This window comes from Carettochelys insculpta, chromosome 5 (assembly GCF_033958435.1).
Source record: "Carettochelys insculpta isolate YL-2023 chromosome 5, ASM3395843v1, whole genome shotgun sequence".
NCBI lineage: Eukaryota > Metazoa > Chordata > Testudines > Carettochelyidae > Carettochelys > Carettochelys insculpta.
This window is the reverse complement of record NC_134141.1, coordinates 29,640,435-29,663,641: the sequence shown is the minus strand read 5'-3', so window position 1 is coordinate 29,663,641 and position 23,207 is coordinate 29,640,435. Positions and strand designations below refer to the sequence as shown.

The window sequence follows — 23,207 nt, the reverse complement described above, 5'->3', positions numbered from 1 at the left end:
TGGCCCAATACCCACTCCCAACTTCGCTCTGTCCATTGAGCAATAGGAACAGCCAGCCCTGTTAGACTGGTAAAGAGAGGAAACCCCTCTGCCCTTGTGAATTAGGGAAGGCTCGGATTGTTCCAAATGGAAATGATTAAGCTATCAATATCATTTTCAGGGGAAGCATCATTCAAGTCAGGATGAAATGGATAGTGTTGTGCAACACAAAGAGGAAGTAAGAGAGAGAGCTCATTCAACATGATGCCCAAGATTTCTGGCCTAGGGAGCAAAATTGTAGAGGTTAACAGGAAAGATGGTAGAGCTGGGCACAGGGGATTAAATGAGGGCATGTGTCTCTGAAATCAGGTAGAAATCTCTGCAGGACATTTCAGTCCTTCAGGAACAGATTGCTTCTTTGTAACCAGCAGCTGACAGATCTTACTATAATAGTGATTCTCTGCTTTCTTGTCTTGATTCTGTCTCTTATGTAGTGCTTTTCATCAGCAGATCTTGAAGGACTTCACAGAGGAAGGAGGTAAAATTATTCCCATTTTGTAGATGGAGAAACTGAGAGGGAAAATTTGCCATGGTTAGGAGTGGGTGTCATCCAAGCAAAATTAATATAAATTGTTGATCTGTTAATTGGTCATGTTTTATAGCTGGGGAAAATGTATGTAGAAGCCAGTATAGTTGAAGGATAAAGTCCTGAGACACTCTAGCATGTAGATTGGAAGTAACATGTAAATCTTCTATGAATGAAGAAAATGGTTGAATTCAAATGAGAGAAGGAAATTATTTGACATGCTTTTTTCTTAAAAATCTTAGGAAGGTGTGTGGTAACACCTGATCTTTGTGACTTTTGGTATGAAAGGAACACTCGTAAGCAAAAGTGTTGATTTACTGATTTATCTGAAGAAGGGCAGTCTTACTAGGAAAGTGTCAGGTCCCAGTTTGTCAAACGTTGTGCTGGAGAAAGTGGTCAAAATGGTGAGTGAGGCTCACCATCTCCATAACTTAGTTGAAGAATTGAGTTTGGAAACTGGATGTCTTTTGATGAGCAAGGAATGATCCTTTTTGTTTGTTTACAAATCTTATACTGTAGTAGTTTTGAGAAAAACCTGGGAAATTAAGTGCTTTGTAAGTACAGTGATTATAAGGAGAAGATAAAACTTGTGATTGAAAGGGGAATATAGTGAAAAGGTAGGCTTTTGTTCATGGATCAGATTTTATTGAGGACAATATCCTGATGAATGGGAAAAATATCTTAAATGAAAGGATTTCATTTTTTAGGTGAATCAAGAGGTGCCTGGTCTCAAAGCAGTAGGGTGGATGATACTGATTTCCTAAATGAATAGAAATCTTGGGCATCATGTTGGATGAGCTCTCTCTCCTACTTCCTCTTTGTGTTGCACAACACCATCAATTTCATCCTGACTTGAATGATGCTCCCCCTGAAAATGATATTGATAGCTTAATCATTTCCATTTGGAACTATCTGGAGCCTTCCCTAATTCACAAGGGCAGAGGGATTTCCTCACTTTACCAGTCTAACAGGGCTGGCTGTTCCTATTGCTCAATGGACAGAGTGAAGTTGGGAGTGGGTATTGGGCCAGTAATCTGGAATTAGGCTAGAAAAACTGCTTTGATAAAAGGACTGAGAATTTAAAAAGTGAACTGACTGACCATGAATACCACTGATGACTCAACCTGGTGATTTTCTGAACAAAAAGAGCTCTTAACCATGAGGGTAGCTGTTTCTATCGATTCACACTGACTCAAATATTCTAGGCTTCAGAGTGATGTCTAGGTTTAGTGTGTGTTGATTATGCAGTTGTATGGGTGGTGGTGTTCATCTGATTGGGGCAGAGCTGATCTGCGCAGTTAGCAAATGAAAAGTGTATGCTGAAGTAAGGAGACTGTGCATGGGGTTATTGTGAATGCTGGTTGTGCTGTGCTAGGAGATTTGTGCAGGTGGCAAATGGGGCAGTGCTGCAGTTAGGTGCTATATGGCTGTAGCCGCACTAGCCCCTGCTTTCAGAGGGGCTATGGTAATGTGGCACTTTGGGATATGCTAATGAGGTGCTGCCATGAATATGCAGGGTCTCATTAGCATAATGGTGGCCACGCGTGCTTCAAAACGGCCAGTTTCAAAATGCAGCTGCCCGTTTTGCCGGGGGGGGGCTTTCAAAATGACCCCGTTTTCCAAAGTCACTTATTCCCATCTGGTTTTGGGAATAAGGGGCTTTCGAAATCAGGGGTCCGTTTCAAAAGGCCCCCCGCTACACGGGCTGCTGTTTTGAAACACATGCAGCCGCCATTATGCCAATGAGGTGCTGCATATTTATGGCAGTGCCTCATTAGCATATACCAAAGTGCCACATTACCATAGCCCCTCCAAAAGGAGGGGCTAGTGTGGCCACAGCCTATGTGGTTGGGATTATATATGCTGGTTGTGTGTTTTTAACTGTTTGTGACTGTGTTGCTTTGTGCAGGTGGCAAGGAACTACATAGATGTGGCAGCTGAGCACAGCTCATTAATCTGTGGTCTTCCTCATACAACCAATTGAACTGTTGCATGCAAAGCAGCAATAGAATATGAGTGATTGCTTGATTTACCTCTGATATCACAATGGTATGAAACTCCTGACACTACATAGATACATGAATTAGTTTGGCTTCACACCATACCTATGCAATTTGTAAAGTCTAAGGGTGTGTCTACACTTGCATTCCTCTTTTGAAATAAAGGGAAGAAGGATTCTTTTGAAGATGGGGTTTATTTTCGAAAGAGCAGCGTCTGCACTGGCTTTCTTCCTTTGAAAGCAGCGCTTCTGAAAATAGAATACGCAAATTAGGTGCCAAATATGCAAATTTATACCTCATTTGCATTTTCGATTTCCTCATTTGCATACCTCTTTCAAAAGAGGAATGCAAGTGTAGACACACCCTAAATGTTCTGAAACTTAAACTGAACCAGAACTGACCACAAAACCCACTGAGGATTGAACCTGCTGATACTATGAACAAAAACAAAATTCTCAACCACATGTATAGTACGTCCCCCATGTCACACTAAATCAACAGGGCTGTGTCTACACTAGCCAAAAACTTCGAAATGGCCATTTGCATGGCCATTTCGAAGTTTTTGGCTAGTGCAGAAGTAGCCCAGATGTTTTAGGCTTCAGAGTGAATGACAGACAGAGTGACAATCTAATAATTTTCTTACACATTGAACCTCTCCCGTCCAGCACTTTCTCACCAGCAACATCTGTGGACCAGCATGGTTTTAGTCAGCTGGATGTCTGCTTATCATAAGTGTGCCCAAGTTTTCCATGGTATCATAAAGTTTGTTTACAGCCACCAGTTCTGGCTCTCAGTGTTCCTTACTGTTATTTAGCTCTAATTTACCCCTAATTGGCTTCTTAGAGCCCAGTAAGCAGTGGCAGCGTTGGTAATGCTGCTAGACAATATTGACCTTCCATGATCCAGCAAATTTTCTCATCCAGCACAGTCAGGTCATGAGGGTGCCGGACTAAAGAGGTTTAACCTGTATACAGTTACTCATGTCTGCTTGCTGGAAAGTTAGCTCCAAGTGCAGTTCAATACTTAGAGCACAAGCAAAATTTCTCAATTTAGTAGTCAAGACACTTGTCCTCCCAGCGTACCGTCCTGCACATCAGCTTTATCCCAAAACCTGAAAACATTAACAAAACTGTGGGAATGGAAGAGGGGAAGAGAATGAAAATACCTTACAAAGGCCAACAGAAAAAGCCTTTTGTAATGTGAAACAGTATTCAATACCTACTGTGGTGAACTTCAAGTCACCAAACCACTTTCTTAAATATATGCACTAAGTAAACTGTTAATCAACTTTGATGGTAACTAAGAATGTTGTACAAAGAAAATCAAAATAGCAAAGCACCATTTAAACAATTGCCATGAATATAGCTTACAGTAAAATAACCATTTTATTAAATTCTGATTTTTTTTCAGAAGGAAGACAAATAAAAACTTACAGTAATAAAAATATCAACTAGTAGAAAAGAAAATCAATTGTAATAATAAATCCTAAGCCCAAATCTAGAAACCATCTCCTCACTTCATCTTTCTTTTTTCCTCAGCTCCTACGTTGTTTCCCAGGTTTTCTTTAATTTTTCATTCTTTCCCTGTTTCCCTTCAAATTATTTTTCTCCACTGGACAATGAATCCGGCATTACAGATCCTAAAGCAAAAAATAACTCAAAAATATTACACACTTAAATGTCCTCACGCTTATTCATTATGGCCCTGATTTTTCAACTGACATACCTGTACTTGCCCACAGCCCTGCTGGGTTCCATATGGCAATGACAATTGCAACTGTGGGATCAAGATATTCAGTTTACACAGACACCCTTATTTGCATAATTACTGATAATCAAACTGTATAATGAATAGGGTGCAGTCTTTATCCAAAGGAGACTTTGAAACATTAGTTCAACACTTCCTAATTGCTGCCATTGCAATCAGCATATTTGCAGCATACTAGTTCTATAATGGTTGTCAGTTTTGGGACATGGAAGAAAGAAAAGGCTCTCTTGTCACCATCCAAACTGAGATGCATCATAAAGTAATTACTAAGATGAAGTATTTTTTCAATCTTAGATTCACCAAAGTAGCACTTGCTAGTGATCTGTGAGTCCAATATTAAAATTAACTGGTGGTCCAGAGAGGGACTCCTTACCAAAATTACCTGGACAGGGTAGAGTATATTTTGGTTGTAACAGACTGTGCCCAGAAACAATAGCTCTTTCTTCTACAAAGATAAATAACATGGTTTTACCAGCATTACTCAGCCACATGGTGTTTCCCTCTGAGGTTCTGACAGACTGGGGAGCAAGCTATATGTCTGACCTGCATGAAGCAGTAAGAACTGGGGGAGCTAAAGGATTCCTGAAATGTTTAAGGGGACTTTAAAAGTATGTAGTAAAATCTACTCTATGTGCAGCAGCAGTCAAAAAAGTGAACAGAATGTTGGGAATATGACAGAAAAATATCATATTGCCTCTCTATAAATCATTGGCACACCCATACCTTGAATACTGCATGCAGATGTGATCTTCCCATCTCAAAAAAGATATATTGGAATTGCAAAGTGTTCAGAAAAGGGCAATAAAACGATTAAGGGTGTGGAACAGCTTCCATATGAGGAGAGATTAACAGGTCCGGGACTTCTGAGCTTGAAAAAGAGATGACTAAGGGAGCATATGACATAGGTCTATAAAATTGACTGGTGTGGAGAAAGTAGATGAGACAGTGCTATTTACTCTTCATAAAATACAAGAACAAAGGGTTGCCAAATGAAATTAATAGGCAGCAGATTTAAAACAAATAAAGGGAAGTACACCTTCTCACAATCAACCTGTAGAATTCTTTGCCAAAGGACGTCGTGAAGGCTAAGACTATAACAGAACTAGATACATTCAGGGAGGATAGGTCCGTCAATGGATATTAGCCAGGATGGGCAACTAGGAAAAGCCCCTCCAAGCTGTCCCAGCACAGAGCAGCCGCAGTTAGTGGGACAGAGGCTCCATGCTGGCCCCAGGATGGAACTGTTGCGGTCGGCAGAAGAGTTCCCCTCCTTGCTATCCCCACCACCAAGCTGCTACAAGTGGAGGAGAGAGGTCCTTCTTTGCTGTCACCAGCACCCGAGATGCCCTAACTGAGTCAACTCTATGCTGCAGCCAGCAGGGAAGTAGCTCCTAGGCGGAGGGGGAAGGTGGGGCAGGGGAGAACTACTGGACCTCCATGGGCTGCCTCCACCCTGCAGGTGAGAGCAGAGCATGCAGTGCATCACAGACCATCATGCCCCACCACAGGATACCTACTGGCTGCTTCCAGGTCTCAGCTTGGTGCCCCAGAACAGGCAGGCACCAGGTTGTCTGCTTTTAGTGCCACTGCCCAGGAGCCACCTAGGTAAGCCAGAGCCCCAACCCCCTACCCCAGCCTGAGCCTTGCCTCCCAATCCAGAGCCACCACCTTTACCCAAACCCCCATCCCCAGTTTCACCCCAAAGCCAAAACCTTTAGCCAGACCCTGTACATCCTTCTGCACTCCAACCTCATCCTGAGTCCCTTCCCAAACCTAGAGCCCCTGGTGCATACCAAGCCCTTCATCCCCAGCCCACCAGCTAGAGCCCTTGCACCTCCACCTCTGATCCAGCCCTGAGCCCCTCAACTCCAGCCCCATCCCAGAGCTCTCATTCCTGCACTCCACACTCAGAACCCATTGGCTTAAACCCATCCCATGAATTTTTTATGTGCACCAATATGAAGATGATGTGTTACAGTCAGTCCTTGATATAAGTTACTCCGATGTAAGTTCACACTTACACCATTTCCACTTTGACGAGCACAGTGTAAAAATTCCTCACATTTAAGCTGTTCCGAAAACAGAAAATTAGCATACCCTCCCCCAGCATCCTCTGCAACTCCCCTCCGTCTCATAGTGCACATAAGATAACAATGGTTTTAAAATGTACTTTGGGTTAAGATCATTTCTTTAAATCTTGCCTAAAATGCTTTAAATTTATGGTACAGTAAGTGAGTGGTACATAAGGGTTTAAATGGTCACATAGGCAAAATTTACACTCTTATAGTCCCTATCTCCCTCTATTTGATTTATTTTTAATGGGGGAAAATTCCTCTTTATACATCATTTTGCTTTATGTTGCAACTTTACAGTCGCTACCCCAACATATATCAAGGACCTCCAGTACACATCACCCTTCCATATCACACATCACCTCCACATTAGTGCATATAACAAAATTCATTCCATGCAAGGATGGGAAAAAATAGAGGGAACAGTGATAGGCAGGGATGATGTCCCTAATCTCTGTTTGTCAGAAGCTGTGAATGAACAAACTGGAAATAGCAACGAAGGGTCCTGTGGCACCTTATAGACTAACAGAAAAGTTTTGAGCATGAGCTTTCATTAGCACAGACTCACTTCATCACGAAAGCTCATGCTCAAAACTTTTCTGTTAGTCTATAAGGTGCCACAGGACCCTTCATTGCTGTTACAGATCCAGATTAACAAGGCTACCCCTGCGATTCCAAACTGGAAATGGCTCACTTGATATTTACCTGTTCTCTTCATTACCTCCAGGGCACCTGGCAATGACCAATGTCGGAAGACAGGAGACTGCCCTAGCTAGACCTTTGGTCTGACCCAGTATGGCCATTCTTATGTTAAAAACTTCAAGCAGCCTTCAAAACCTCCAATCAGGATGGAAAGAGATGAGTGTTAGCCAAGAGAGATGATCGCTAGAAGCCAGAAACCTTTAAGTGGATACCATTGAAGGACCTTAGAGGACGAATACAGTTGCAGCCCCTTTAAATGGTCACCCCTTCATTCTAGGCCCTCTGCTTCACCCACTTCGTGACATTCATTCTAAACCATTACACTAACACAGGCAATTGTCAGTGTCATGATCTGTATCTCCTGTTGCTCAGTAACCAAATGAGTCAACTCTCATTACAGCTCATTTTATAATACTTTGATTCAGCTGAGCATCATCTAATTATGCCTGTCAAAATGTCTTTAGCTTGTAATATTACTGAACTTAACTGTACTTTAATGTAAATACATTTTTATAAAATTAATATAAATATATTAAGTATTTATGCTTAAAGAATTATCAAGAAATGAAATGCTTTTCTGTGACTCATAAATTGTGTCCACTTACCACACAATAACAATACACAAATGTTTTGGAGGGGAGATTTTCAAAGGCACAGAGCAGATAGTTACTCAACTCATTGATTTTTTTCAATGGGAGTTGAGTGCCTACTTCCCATTTATGAAAGTGTTTAACCTAATTACAATTTAGCTAATATACAAAAATAATTATTTGAAAATGTTTCGGAGGAACAGTTTTCCATCAGAAATGTAGTCTAGTCAAAATGGAAACATTTTATAGACATGTGAATTTTGACAAAGTTTTTAATGGAAAATATTTAAACAGATTGTTGTGATGGGAAAACATTTCATTAGAATATAAAAATTTTATTGTGACTTTACTGTTTTGACTGTTACCTTAAAATATGAAAATAATATTCAACATTTATATTTAGTACTATTTTATGTGCATTACATTTAATATTTTATAGTGAATGTTTCAACATTATTGAAATTGAACATTTTACCTTCTCAAAACAAAATTTTTCAATAATACCAAAATGAAACTACTGGATAGTACAGAACTGATATTGTTCAGAATTTTCAATTCACAAACAAAACCAAAATTTGGGAATTTGTTCGGATTGCAAACAAAAAACAATTTTGAGATGTAATTTTCCATAGAACAGATGTTCTAATTTTCTACCATCTCTAAAGACAGCAGTGCCTAACAATCAGGTTAAAGACCATATGCTTCAAAACTAAAAACCATCCACATTTTGCAACTTCTGACATTATTAAAACTCTAATATAATTTTCACTACTTATTCTAGTATTAAATTTCACCTCATAATATGAAAACAGGCTTAACTGTTTCTAGTCAATTTATGTTCAGGTTTTCACATACTAGCCGAATGCTTCAGTGTCTGAGTTGCAAACAGTACAGGGAATATTTGTTTTCCAATGGAAATATAAAATACATTAATTGGAAACACTTCTGTGAGTCTTTGTTTCATCTTCCCTCTCCCCATAAAGCATCGTTTTGAGCCAAATCTGACTTGACAGTGCGACTTTTATTAAAAAAAAAAGTTAACAAGTGCTTAGCTGTCCGCTATTCCATCCTCAGGAGTCACTCAGATTTTGAGTCTTTTAAATAAGTAAATAAAATATAAAAACAAATCAATCTGTAGACTATAGGGGCATTAAGCACAAGTATCTTAAAACTTGCTTTGAAATACTTTAACATGCACTAATCAGAATTTTGCTAGACTCTTGCCAGTATTAGAATTAAATAAGTGTCTTGGCTAATCAGCATTTTACAATATGTAAATGTTTTGCAAAACTACTTTCTAAATTACCTTCATATTTCTTGGGATCCAACATAAAGCTTTTGTTTACATGAGAACTGCCTTTTTTTAGGTAGTTTCAATATATCCATCAATGCTGTATGTGAAAAGTCCACCTTTATTTCCTACAGTGAAGTCATAGTATGCTTAATTCATTAAACCAATCATTTCCAAAAAAACCTTACTATTCAGTGATGCAAAACTCAAAAATGGTTACTTAAATGATCTGAAGTTATGGTCCTGGCCCTCTTCACCTCTTCAATTCTATACTATCACAAAGTGTAATGAGAGCTCCACTGTCTTGTACAGAAATGCAAAGCAGCGAGACTAGAATTTTGAATCTAGAAAACATTGTTTTTCCTACTGCGCTATTGCACAATTTTTAGTATTTTGATCAGTCTGCCAACTCACATATTTAATGAAACAGCTCTTTCTTCCAATGCATAGAAGTCTGAATGTATGGACATAATTATCTCCATTACATTCCTGATCACCAGTACTTTCAACAAAAATCCTTAATCAAAATCCTTTAATTAGCTTCATGTGTAAATACTTCCCTGACTTGGGCTTAAGACACCATATTTGTCCTGATGATTTTAACGAGGCCCTAATAAGTAGTACTCTCAAATAGTATCCTCATTTTCTTGATTCAAGTAATGCCCATTATTTAACTATTCATTGGGGGTGGTCTGGTGAACTCAGTTGAGTCCCAAATTATTTTTCTTTTTAGCAATTCCCTTTAAAATGAGAAGTTTAAATTTTTATGGCCACTCTCCTTCACTGATAAGAGGCAAATTTTGTTACTTTCTGAGCCACCCACCAGATCAGTTTTACTTTTAAATGGATCTCCTTACCAGGAAGTAATTCTGCTTCATCTGTGCACTCATTAGTCAGCAGAAACAAAAAATTAGCACCTTCAAAAGTGAGGTTTCATTTAAAAAAATAAAATAAAATAAACTTGCCAGGACTTCGGCTCTCCAAAGTGGAGGTAATTAATACTGTAGAGATCCATATCCTCAGTGTGCCATGCAAATGTTGTTTTCCACATGCCAAAGTAGAGGTAGGGAGTATTCACACCCTCAATAGAAATTCCACAGTCTTCACTTACAACGTCCAATATTGTGTTGAGATGGGCAATATTCCATTCCTCAATACCCTGAAACAGACATAAAATATATGAATAAAGTTAACTACTACAAAAATTTGATTACCAAATGAAAACACCATCTGCTGAAATTATTCCAATGGGTATTTTAATTGAAGAGAGGAATGAAAAAATAATACACAATTATCAAGAAATTTCATCAGTAGGCGATGTACATTTATGAGTACTAATCAAGTGGCATAAGCCTGATCTAATTTTGCAATATATTAATAGGCAAGTACAAGATTATACACACTCAGGGCACCTGCTGAAGTCAGCTGAGACAATTAAATGCAGTGGACTTTGGATCAGGCCATAAGATTACAAGATCTTCAGAGCACAGCAAATGTTGTCCTAGAGCAGGGGTGTTAAACATGCAGTCCGTGGGCCAAAATCCAGCCTGCAAAGCCTTTTCATTCAGGCCAGAGAGCCAGCAGTGGCACCTTTCGAAAGCTGGCTAGGCAGCTCTGAGCTGCATGTGGCTCTTTAAGGAGCCATTTGTGGCTCCAGACACTGCCACCAGCCACAGTGAGTTGGCGCAGGGCAGAACGAGCCAGGGGCAGTGGACTCTGGCTCCAGCCAGTAGCTCGCCTCTGGCGCGTGGGCTGCAGGACACCGGTGCTTCCCCACAACCACACACTGCTGAGGAGGGACCATGAGCACCCCAAGCATCTGCGCAGGCCTGGCTCCACTACGGGCTCTGAAACCCACAGCTGGTCCTGCCGGACAGAGCATGCTATGGAGAACTTCTGTCGAGAGGTAAGAGCATAGAGGGCCCAGCTTCGTTCAAGGCCCAGTGCCACTGTGGCCTCCCCCCAGGAGGGTGGGAACCACTCCAGGCAGTGCTCCTTGCTCTCTGTGGAGCTGCCTGGGCTGTCCCGAGCCACTCCCCCAACTCATGGCAGCTGGCAGGAGCCACAGCCCTGACCCAGTAGCCGCAGCCTACATGGCCGGGCAGCACCAGGCAACAGCTCTCCCTCATTGTAGCTCTGCCACACTGCACGGACCAGGGGAAGCCGAGGAGAAGGTGGGAAAGCCGGCAAGGGGCTGGGAGTCTGCCAAGATGGGGGAACTCATCCTGCAAAGTGCCTCTCTCTATGCATGCTAGGGAGCACCAGGTGCCAGGCTCTGGGGACAGATGACTGGGCGCCACCAGCTCATTCTGTCCCAGGAGGAGAACCCAGTGCTCATGCAAACTCGAGGCTGGTCAGTACAGAACTAAGCAGGTGCTCTGATGTGGAGCCACCTGGGAGATGTGCTGTACAGCAGGTCAGAGTCAGGTTCTGCGGTGGGACATCCCTGCCCTGAAATTCTTTGGGGCTGCAAAAGGATCTTGTTGGATATCAGCTCAGGAGGCACATCATGGTCATCACCAAGACTAAGAGTAGTGCCAGGGTTCGCAGTGTGAAGTACCTGCAGACTGCTGGGGAGCTGTGGGGCTAGCACAGCCTTTGCAAACGGACACTGAGCCCTGGTGTTACTCTGGGGGTCTGTACAATCATGGCTGGTGTGGGGAAAAGGGTTTTGGAGGTGTTACTAAACCCTCCATGTAACTCAGAACCTGGGCTCACCCCAAGGAATTAACAGACAGCAAGTTTGAAAGGGAGGAGAGCACTTCACACCTCCCGCCCACCGTGGGGAGCCCCTGGCCAGGGGGTGCTGAGATGGGGTTAAGCCTGGGGGTAGGGGGCAGGGGCAGGTTTGGAGATATTCTGTGTTTGGCCCCTGGAACATGTAAAAATTGCTCCGTGGCCCCCAATGTAAAAAAGATGGGTCATCTCTGTCCTATAGGATTTTACAGTATCTAATTTATTGGGACCCCAAACCTGAGAGAGACAGTAAGTGCAGCTACATTAAAAATAACAGCTAAAGAATATAAAACCCTGTTGTAGGTACATGCCTACAAGCCAGGACAGTGATCAAAAAGGTTTAGATGCATATTTTATTTGGTTCCAAGATACAAATCATGACAGTCCTTAAACAGTAATTTAAAACAATGTATATTTTATTTACCTCTACAAGTTTAACATTACTCTGTAAAGGATGAAAAATTAAAACAAAATCACTATGTCACTTTAGAAAATGTTTAAATTATAATAAAATATTAGACAATAAAATACTGAATAAAATACTTAAGGGGAAACTTTCTGAGGAATTTGCCTAGAATTTCAGTCATTGTGCCATCAATTTAATTCATAGGCATTCTGTATTTAATACCCTACGTGCTGTTTTCCCTGCATTTACATCGACCCATTAAGTGCAAGTCAGATGCTATAGCATGCATCACATATGATGTAAAATAACAGAGCCATGCTGTTCTGTGAAAGTAATGAAAAAGAAATCACATCCTACTGTAATAACAATCATGAGTACAAATAATGAAAAATACAGAAAAATAAACAGAATATCACAATAGTCAAGCAAATTAGCATAGGCCCCATCTCAGAAAAGCATCCCTATTTAGGAAAGCACTTAAACAACAGGACTAAAACACATGCTCATGGTTAAGCAAGACCAGATTTCTTCCCATCCTCTCTTGATGTTCTGGATAGTTTTGGGAAAAGTCGCTCAAGTTTAGGGTAAGGGTGATAAAATGCCAGCTTCCCTACGTAAAGAAGTGATACATAATCTGTGGTGACTAGTGGTTGTGAAGTTGGCAACACAGCATCTCTGAGCAGAGAAGGAAAGGGTACGGACCATTAAATATCTTCTCTTTTCATTTCCTTGCTTCTGAGGTTGTGTTTTACATGTACAACAACATTAACAGGTTCACAAAGTAGTGATTCTGTGTATAAACTTCTGAGCTTCTTAATTTTAGGAAACTCTCTGAGCACAACAGCTACTTTCATGAAGAACAACATGGACTACCGAGCTCGAGGTGCACTTGCTTAAAAATCTTGGCTTTATGATGTTTATGGCAGACAGAAAAATTTAAAAATAAATAAATAAATAGAAATTACAGGGCCAGCCAGCAAATAAGACTCTCTATTCAGCTTTTCAAGATTTTCATCAAAACCATAAAGACTACAACTAAAATTATTTTTAACAAAAAGCCCAAATTCCAGTGTATAAATGTGATGTAAAAATATTTGTGATGAAGAAACAGTTATTTAAGAGGGATATTGTCAAGAAAGCAAAAGCTAGCAAATCATAAATTTAAGAAATAGCTTTTACGTTAGATGCTGCTAAAAATTTGCCCCTTTCAAACTGGTAATTGCATAGGCTATATCTACACTTGCCCTGTACTTCAAAGGGGGCATAGTAATCAGGTTGATGGGTGATTACTACTGAAGTGCTGCGATGAATATGCAGCACTTCATTAGGCTAATTCTCCCCCATGGCAACTTCAAAGTGTCAAATTCTGAAGTGCCGGCTTGCCATGTAGCCATGGGCACTTCGAAGTGCCTACAGCTACATGGCATGCCAGCACTTCAAAGTTTCACACTTTGAAGTTGCCACACTTCAGTAGTTACCTCCCACCAGCCTGATTACCATACCCCCTTCCAAGTATGGGCCAAGTGTAGATATAGATATATATAGTATAAAAAATTATGAGACAAAGTAAACTTAAAGGAAAAATGTAATTGTTTTTCGCTCAAATTAATTAACAGATTTACTTGAAAATCCCCAGGAAATTACATCTTTGCTCACGGATTATGTGTTATAAATGTAGGGAAGATACATGATATTCTTTCTACAGAACAGGCACTGAATATCTGCTTTAAATGGAAAACTGAAAACAACTTTAACCATGAAGATTCTACTGTGCTTCCATAATGCTGTTTTCCTACACATAACCAACAACGTATTAAAGTAACAAGTTGTCTATTCTCACTCTTTACAGCCCTATCTTAATTTCTTACATTATTCTGAGTCCCTAATTTGTCTGATACTAATTCACTATCAATCAACACACTCCCAATTTCTTTCAAAAGCAAGACCAAATTTCCATGTTCTCAGCCTGGAAAAAAATGTTGATAGTTTGGGCAAAAACATTTTAGCAACATATTTTTCCAGGCTGAGAACTTCATGCACAACATAGAAATTGTCTTAAGTAAATGCAATTAATTTATCTAGGCTGAAGGTAGTGTGTGCTCTGTGTATTCCACACTCATTTGGTTTTCTTTGTCCTCTTACAAAGTACTGTAATTAAATGTAAAAACAATAAAAGATGTGTACAGCATGCCATAAACACTTTGACCAAACACTAAGCTGTCTATCCTGAATTTTTTATCCAGTGTTTTCAGAACAGCTGCTACTTTAAATTATTTACAAATTAGCAAATATCCTAAATTATGAACAAAACAGAGACCACTATGAAATACAACACTATAAATACATTAAAGGGGTTCTAGTAAAATAATAAATCATGACAGCATAGTTTACTTCATTTGTTGGTTGTCAGAACTCAAAACTTCTGTTTATACCTTTGTTTCCTTTCCTATTTTTTATTTCATGTAACTGAGATTTTACAGCTGTATCCCGTCTTCTAAACCCTCATTACCCTTTAACTTAAGAAAGATAATTGTTAACACACTGCAGTCATATCAATCACTCTCTCCCAGAACACAAGCAAGGTACTGGATTTCAGTTATGTAAATCAGTTACTAGTTTCTAATTAATTTTTAAAAGTTAAAATTGAGGAAGTAGGAATGCTTCACAAATGACTTTTACTTTCTATTAAAAAAGCTATTCTGCAAAACCCGCAATTCATATGCAAAACCAATCTCCTAGATGACAACCGTTTTTGTTTTGTTTCCCAAACAGAAAGGAGTAAGGACCAATAGTGCCTCAGTTTTTGCCACTATTAAATATCTGAGTGCATGATTAGACAACATGGAAATATCAGGAATGCAGATTCACCACTAAAGCCATACATTAGTGTGTGTGCACCTTTGGCTGGCTTTTTTAAACATGGAAATTCTAGGAGATATTTGCCTTATTTCATCATGCTAAATTCAATGCTCACAACACGTTCTCTGCAACAGTTTCACTAACTTTACAAAATACAAACATTATTTGTTTCCGTGACCACAAATGGTTTGTTATGAGAAAATAATTACACCTTCCCCTTTTTCCCACTGTTTTCCCACAACTGGAGGAACCATTATTACATCCATTCTTTCTGCATAAATATAAATCTCTGAAATGGATAATCATACAAAAGCAATGTCCAGACTCTAAATCAAGAGGTTTCCTGCCTACCAAAGCCTTCTGAACATTAGTTGCCTAAGAGCACCATCTGGTGGGCAAAGAGAAAATGGAAATACAAAGTTCTCTAAAAAAGTAATTTCCATTTTTATCAATGATTTCCCATTTTTTCCAGTTGGAGCTTCCCCCCAGCAGTAACTTGGGGGCAGGCATTCCTTGTCCTGGCATCGATGCCCCTTTATACCATCTGCCAGCTCTTGCTCTTCCTCATGATTTTTTTAATGCCTCCTTTCCTTCCACCACTCTTCCCCTTGACTTTTTTTTTTTTTAACTGGTATCACTTTTGTCCCACAGGTTACTCTTCTACTCCTCCTCCTCTCTGGTCACTTGCCCATATTCCAAGCCATCTCCGAGTTTAGCGTCTTCCTACTGCCATTCTTTACCAAGTCTATTTATATGTTGTCATAATTCTCACCTTCTCCTTGGTTTTCTGGCCTCTCCCCAGCTACGTGTACACTAGAGGGGTATTTTTCCCCCCAAAAAAACAGACGTTTTGTTGACAAAATGCGGAGAGCATCCACGCTAAAATGTGTTCTGTCACCAGAACATGGCACTTTTGTTGACAGCCTTCTATCTCTCTCCCATAAGGCAGAACGCCTTTCTCAATAGAATTTGTTGACATAAAAGCAGTGTGGATGCTCCAGGGGGCCCTCTGTCAATAGACAAGGCTTCCAATCACCAGGCAGCCCTGTCTGCTGTGCTTCCAGTCTCCCATTCTATCAAGTGAGGGTCAGGCAGTTCAGCCGCTCCCCGTCAACAGGGTGCATAGCTTTTTCAATCCACTTTTGTGTGTTGCCGCACTCTGCCAACAGAAGTTTTGTCAGAAGATCTCGTCCAACAGCAATTTCTGTTGACAGATCGCTGTAGTCCCCTTGTATTAATTTGTTGAAGCCTAAGGAGAGTACAACTCATTGTGAATCTGATACATGGACTTTTGAAAGAAATCCTTTCTCTCTGCCCCTTTTTGGTCAGATTGTCAACACCACTTCCTGTCCAGAGAACGAACTCTTTACAGGTCTAGAGAGCTCTCTTATCAGATTCTTCCTGATTCAATGCTGCTACCCTAACTTTCAAAACCAGTTTTCTCAAATTACATACATGCAAAATGGCACTTACACACACTGCTTTCACCATAAGATGGGCCACTGGGGACACAAAGATCTTTCACTAACGATAAATAGCTTTCAAAGATTTCAGTACCAAGTTCAGATACTGACTGTCAGAATACCTTGGCTGGCTGTATCTAATTATGGTCACACCTTTCATTAAACTGCCTTAAGCAACAGGTCTTTCGACAAACCCTCTTTCACAGTCATGCACTAATCCTAGTGATTACAACAACAGCAAAGAGCATGACAAGAAGTGCTCAGTAGAACCAGCAAGAAGTGGAAAGAACACAGAACAGTTACCCAGAAACTGCCCACATAAGAAAGATCAGCAATTCCACCCCTCTTTCAGAGTAGACTCTTACGAAGTTTTAACCCAGTAAGTTGGGACAGGCACATACATTCCTACGAAGATAATTTTGCTTCTCCTTTCTTGATGGTCTAATTGCTTAACTACTCCCTTAGGATATTATACAGTCACTTGGATAGTTTTCCACGCAGCAAAATTGATGCAGATAGGCATTTCATAATTCTTTGAATGTGTAAGAGCTGTACTACAACTACTTATTACCCCAAAGGCTTGTCTACAATAGCCCCCCTCTTTGAAGGGGGCATGGTAATCAGCTCGATCAGAGGAGGCTAATAAGGTGCTGCGATGCATATGCAGCACCTTATTAGCATAACACCCGCCACAGGAACTTTGAAGTTGCTAACATGGAAGCACTGACAGGCAATGTAGCCATGGGTGCTTTGAAGTACCTGCCCAACTTTGAAGTTCCCTTACTCTCAAAATGTTTTGGGAGTAAGGGAACTTCGAAGTTTATCAGGTACTTCAAAGCGCCTGGAGCTACACTATCTGTCAACACTTCGAAGTTAGCAACTTTGAAGTTCCTGTGGCAGGCATTATGCTAAGAAGGTGCAGCACATGTATCACAGCACCTCATTAGCCTCCTCCATTCAAGCTGATTACCATGCCCCCTTCTGAAGGGGGCTAGTGTAGACAAGCTCCCTGGTCACCTGTGTCAGCAAGCAGCAAAATCTTACTTCCTTATAAAATTTCCTTTCTTTACTATTTCAGTCAGAAGTAGGCAGTAACTCTAAGGGCATTACTAAACAGCTGGAGATCTGTACAACTGCATAAACAGCATTGCAACTAACCTGATAAGGGGAAGGAGCTGGAAAAATGAAGCTATTTCAAATCTGGGGTTCTCTCAAAACAGAAGAATGTTATTAAAAAACTTTGTTAACTTTCCACAAAGGAGAAGCACAGAGGCAGGATAAAGTCAGACGCGGTAAAAAGAAGAAGCTTCAAGAATTGGAGAGGTCCAGAGGGTACAGTGATATAAGGAGAGTTTGCTCATAGCCATCTCAGAAAAAGAGTGATCAGACTCATTCAAGTTCTTCAGATCTATAGTCAATTCTAAGCTTGCTAGGAATCTCACAAGTTCAAGGGATCTTGGGTAAACCTCTGATTCCATTCCTGATGAAATTAGATATCCTTAACTGTCCTCAGATCCAAGCATCTGAGTGAAGCGTGAACTCACAAAATCATAGAATACTGGAACTGCAAGGGACCTCAAGAGGTCATCAAGTCCAGTTCCCTGCCCTCACAGCAGGACCAAGCACTATATACATCAACCCTAATTGTCCCAGTCCCACCACCACACACATTTCAGGAGAAATCAAAGCCAAGAGGCACAAACAAGTAACAGAATTGCTACATGAAAAAAAATGTCTTTAGCGTGGATGTGGAGAAGGACTAGTTGGATGAGTTTTGACACCTAACAGAGAAGGAGTTTCAGTTAGTACTCATACTTGGTGAGGGCACAAGTCAGAATCATGTAGCTGGAGAACCCCTTATAAGGGAGTGTCTAACTTAAAGACATATCATACATTCAAATAGCACAGTGATAGGTGGCCTATAACACATCAAAGTGCTGCTCTGCCCTAGCACATGATGAAAAACAACTACACCCTGATCTTTTCTCCAAATCTGAGGGACTATCATTTAGGGTGAATTTAGATTTGAATGCACACAATCCCAATTACTGAGAATTAACTGAGCAGAACCAATAACAAAAAACACTGAGGTGTCTGGAAATGTGTAATTGAGCTGATACTTCATAAATAAATAAAAATATGTTTATACTTTTTAAAGATTATAACCAGACAAACTAATTTATCCAACAAAATAAGCTGCTGCAGCAAAGTCTTACAGATGCTAGAAACACTTAGCTATGACTTGTTAAGCCCATGATACCAGATAGCCCTCTATCAGAGTTCAGATCCCTAAGAGGGCAGACTGCTTTCCAAGAAGGTCTAAAGCAGGGGTGAGCAATAATTTTTGATAGGGAGGGACCACTCCAAGCTGTTGGTAAGTGGTTCATGGCCATGGTTTTCTATGGAAGGGGTGCTGGGTCTGGGATGGTGGTTGAGTGCAGAAGGAAACATGGGGTAAGGGACTAAGGTGCAGGAGAGAGTGCAGGGTCTCAAAGGGAGTTTGGGTGAAGGATGGGGTTGTGACCTAGGGCAGAGAATTGAGGTGAAGGTCCAGGAGAGGGTATGGGGGCAGGAGAGAATTGTGGCCTGGGAGGTGTAAGAGGGGATGCAGGGTCTGGGAGGAAGCTGAAATGTAAGAGGGGGAATGCCATAGGCAGGCAAACTTCCAGACTTGCTAGCAGCCTAGTCTATTCCATGTGGCTCTCTGTGCTGCGTAGGAGTCTTTGCATGCTGCCCCTGTCCCCAACAAAATCTCTCACCTCCTATTGGCCAGAAACTGGCCAATGAGAGCTCAGATTTTGCTGGGAGTGGGAGCAGCACACAAAGACTCTCCTGCTCCTCTGCAGCATGAAGAGCCACAGGGAGAAGCTAGACAGTCTGAACAACGCTGCTCAGTGTGCAGGGGTGGACTGGATTAAAAGGCCTGGTGGGCTGGATCCAGCCTGCAGCTGTATCTTGCCCATTCCTGATCTAAAGCTTATTGTACCAAAAGGCATATGGAACTCAAAAGTGGGGATCTTACAAAATAATTTTCAAGAGATGCCTGGTTCTCAGCTGCAGTAGAAGAGTACAACATTAACTAACTTATGAGCCAGGGTGGGGGAGGGAAGAATGACAGATATAAAACTACACATACGTCATCATAAATGCTCCCATTGATATCTGCTCCATAGATCGGTGCCACAAAGGTTAAATTCTTCCAGTATTTACGCTCCAGATCTTCATAATCTATATATCTTGGAGTGCAGTATCTGCAGAGGGAAAAAAATTAAAGCAAGATTTAAGAGGACCTCTATCAACAAGTTGTTCTTTAACATTCATGTTTTGGGTGTCTTCCAACAGCTACATTCATGATGTTTGCCACACAAACACTTTTAGACAAATATCAATTTCTTACTCCTTAGTCTTTTCACATATTCAGCAGTGCTACATTCACAGGTTTCACAGTAGCAATGTTTTCAAAGTAATACTGGGTGATTTCTCACACAGTATTTACGTTATTATGATCTTGTGAATCCTAGATAATTTGTTCTGGTCTCAACAGATGGAAGGAACTTCTCCTGTCTGTTCTGAGTTTTAGGCCTTTCAGTATCATCACCACCCAAGGCTCTTGGAAGAGCCAATACACTACTAGGTGGCAATTGCCACAGTCTCTCTTCACCAGCCCAGGAAATGTGGTAGGCTAAAATGAAGAATGGGATGGTGAAGAAGCACTACTGTTAACAGGCAGTATGGTCACCAATTTCTTGTTCCTACCCCTGTACTGTAGGAGCACAGACACCAAGCAGTGTGTACAAACCTGCAGGTCTACGGAAAGAAAAGGTCCTTCAAAAGTCCAAAAGACAAGTATTCTGCCAGATAGTAGCCATGGCTAGAAGCAACGATATGAATCCTGATGATCCTGTGGATCTTTCCTTTCTCCTTGTCCCAGATTAAGTACATCAGTTCTGCCAGTTGGCAGAAATCTTTGTAAGATACTCTTTGTCCCTTTGCTTGGCCCAGCTGTATAGGGAGTTTTTATATCTTTTTCTGTAACTGGAAAGATTGTTCTAACTTCCTACAGATGGAACATGTGTCTCAGGGTGTCTGACTACTGTACTCCACTATTTAGAAAGTTTTTCGTGGGGCAATTTGCCTCCATAAAAGCAACAACTTAGGAGGGGAAAGAGTTCCAGATCAAGACTGCAGGTCTTTCTCTTTAGACTGCTTGGAAGCAAACTTGGCAGTACATCAAGCAGGAGGTCATGCAGCTGACACAGCTCCTACTGAAAAGGATGGAGGAAGAGCCTCACGGTGAACTGCCTGTTTCTCAACAAACAGGAGTTGGACCCCAGCAATCCATGAAGTAACCAGAACTACAGAGCAGGGCTTCTCTTACAGCCAGTTTCTCTCTAACACTAGTGCCCATCAGCCATGTTAAGATGACCTCCATGTTCAAAGCTTGCTCACCTGAATATCCCAAATAAAGAATACAATTTAGTGTCACAGACACATGCCCTAACAAAGGAACCTGATCCTCTAAAGAATATTTTAATTCTTTGAGGAGAAGGGAAATCCGCTTCAAAGAAAAGTTAGAATCTCCTGCTATTATGTTGTTTCAGAAGAACGTAACAAGCTAGAAAACTTAAGTACACCTAACTCATATAGCCTTATTAAATTAGCAATAAGCTTTTACAGGTAGAGGGATAAAACAATCCTAGCTAAAAATAATTTTAAAATATTTTCTATGATGGTGTGTGTAGAATTAAGGTTCTGCTGGCGCTCATGGGCTGTGCTATAAAAAAGCACGATTACTCATTATTTCACCACTTGTGAATAGAAGGAACTACTTCAATAAAACCTGTATTTATTTTACATACTTATAAAATTATAAGTTTATTTTATATCCCCACATGCAGATTAGGGGGATATGAAATAAATTATTGTAACACTCTAAACAGGTTTCATTATCACCAGGGTTTAAGGTATGCTGGATCATAAGGGGCCACACCAGTGGTGCAAGTAAAACTTTTTGCCAGTACAGAAGGAGGAAGCCACTCCAGCTGACAGGGCAAGGAGGAGGGACACATGACCTCCACACTTGACCCTCCCAGGTGACTCTGCCCTACCTCCAGCCAAGGATCTTCATGTTCTTCCCTTCCCCTACCCATTCCAAATTACTGAGGAGAGAAGCTGTACAGCAACCAGAGGGGAAAGGAGCAGAGTCCCCAGCACCTGCACAGAGCTGCCACATCTTTGTACAGGGCTGGGTGGGTAAGGGGCAGAGTTCTGCTCCTTTCCCTGTTGGGAGGGGCAGTTGGAAAAAGAGCAGAGCTCCCAGCCCCACACCCAGTCTTCCCACCAAGCTCCATCTGTGTGTACAGGGAAGGGAGTAGGTGGGGGTGGCAGTTCTGCTCCTTTGCTCACTGCAGGGAAAGGAGCAAAACTTCATCCCCAGCTCTGTATACAGACACATCAGCTCCATGCAGGAGTTAGGGCCGTGGCATCCAATATGGCCACCACTCGCCACACATGACGAATATGGGGGTGGTCAACCTACAGCTCTTGAGCTGCATGCTGCTCTGGGAGCCTTTAAATGTGGCTCCTCCTGAGAGCCATACATGGGGAGTGCCAACAGCAGGCTCCACGCACACGTCCGACCGCTGGGTGGGAGAAGCACGCGGTGGCAACAGCAACAGCTCCAGCAGCTCTGGTGAGTTGCTGGCATTAAATGAGAACTGGGGATCTGGGGATGCCTGGCTCTGGGGGGAGCATTTATTTAGAGGGAGAGTCTGGGAGTGCCTGGCTCTGGAGGACATAAATAATAATTAATAAAAGATAAAGATTTCAAAGTGTCACACTGATTTCTAATAATATTAATAAATGGATCATCTGAAATTCTGTTGTTTATATTATTTAGTATGAAATACCTACTGATATTCTTATATTATTTAAAAAAATGTTGTATAATATGATGCAGCAAATTTGGAAAGACAACAACCACAAGTGTGACAATCTTTGAATTCCTAGTGGACACCACTGAGACAGGGTCTCTGCTCATTTCCCAGTCGGGCAGGACAGTGGGGGAACTTAGCAAAACTGCCAGCTCCACCCCCGCAGCCCTTTACATAGATGCAGCAACTGTGTAGAAGAGGGGCATACAGCCAGGCCAGAGAACCTGAGAGGAGCTATGAGGGGGCAGTTGGCTCCTCCTAGTTCATTCCAGTACACCATACTGGCTAAAAATACCTTGGTGATATAGCGTACCAGAGCACACTGATTTAATCACACTATTGAGTCACAGATACAGGAAATTACAGTTCTAATAAAAGTGAGCCCAGTTACAGAGGGCCTGGGATGCACTCTGAGTGCTGCCTGAGAGAAAAAGCCTTCTGGTTGGCTACTTCACCCACTTGTCTGCTTCCTGGGGAAGAACAGACCATGAGGGCTGCCGCTTACCAACACCACATTTACACTACAGAGATCTTTCAAAAGACAGTCTTCCAGAAGATCTTGCTTCAACAGAGCATGTCCACACATAAAAAAGCAGATTGAAAGATTAATCCACTCTTTCAATAGAGATTGTCCACATAGCCCCCGCTCTTTCGAAAGAATGGGCCAGGTATCAAAAAATCTGGAGCCATGAGAACTGCTCCTTCGAAAAAAGGGCCCAGGGAGCATCTACACACACATCTAAGCATCTGATTCAGGAGCAGAAGAGGGCTTCTGAAAGAAGGGACACATTCTTTCAATTTTGGATCAAAGAACGCATTTTGG

The 23,207-nt window shown here is 41.3% G+C and overlaps 1 protein-coding gene across 2 annotated transcripts in view; it reads right to left on the bottom strand.

Annotated features, from left to right (window-relative positions):
* KDM4C (lysine demethylase 4C) overlaps positions 1-23,207 on the bottom strand; it is a 461,923-nt gene that overhangs the window by 396,861 nt on the left and 41,855 nt on the right. For both annotated transcript variants that reach the window (XM_074994881.1, XM_074994882.1), the window contains exons 4-5: positions 19,588-19,702; positions 9,953-10,146 (exon numbers count right to left, since the gene is read on the bottom strand). In XM_074994881.1, the coding sequence (XP_074850982.1) occupies positions 9,953-10,146; positions 19,588-19,702 (309 nt within the window). The remainder of the gene's footprint in view (positions 1-9,952; positions 10,147-19,587; positions 19,703-23,207) is intronic.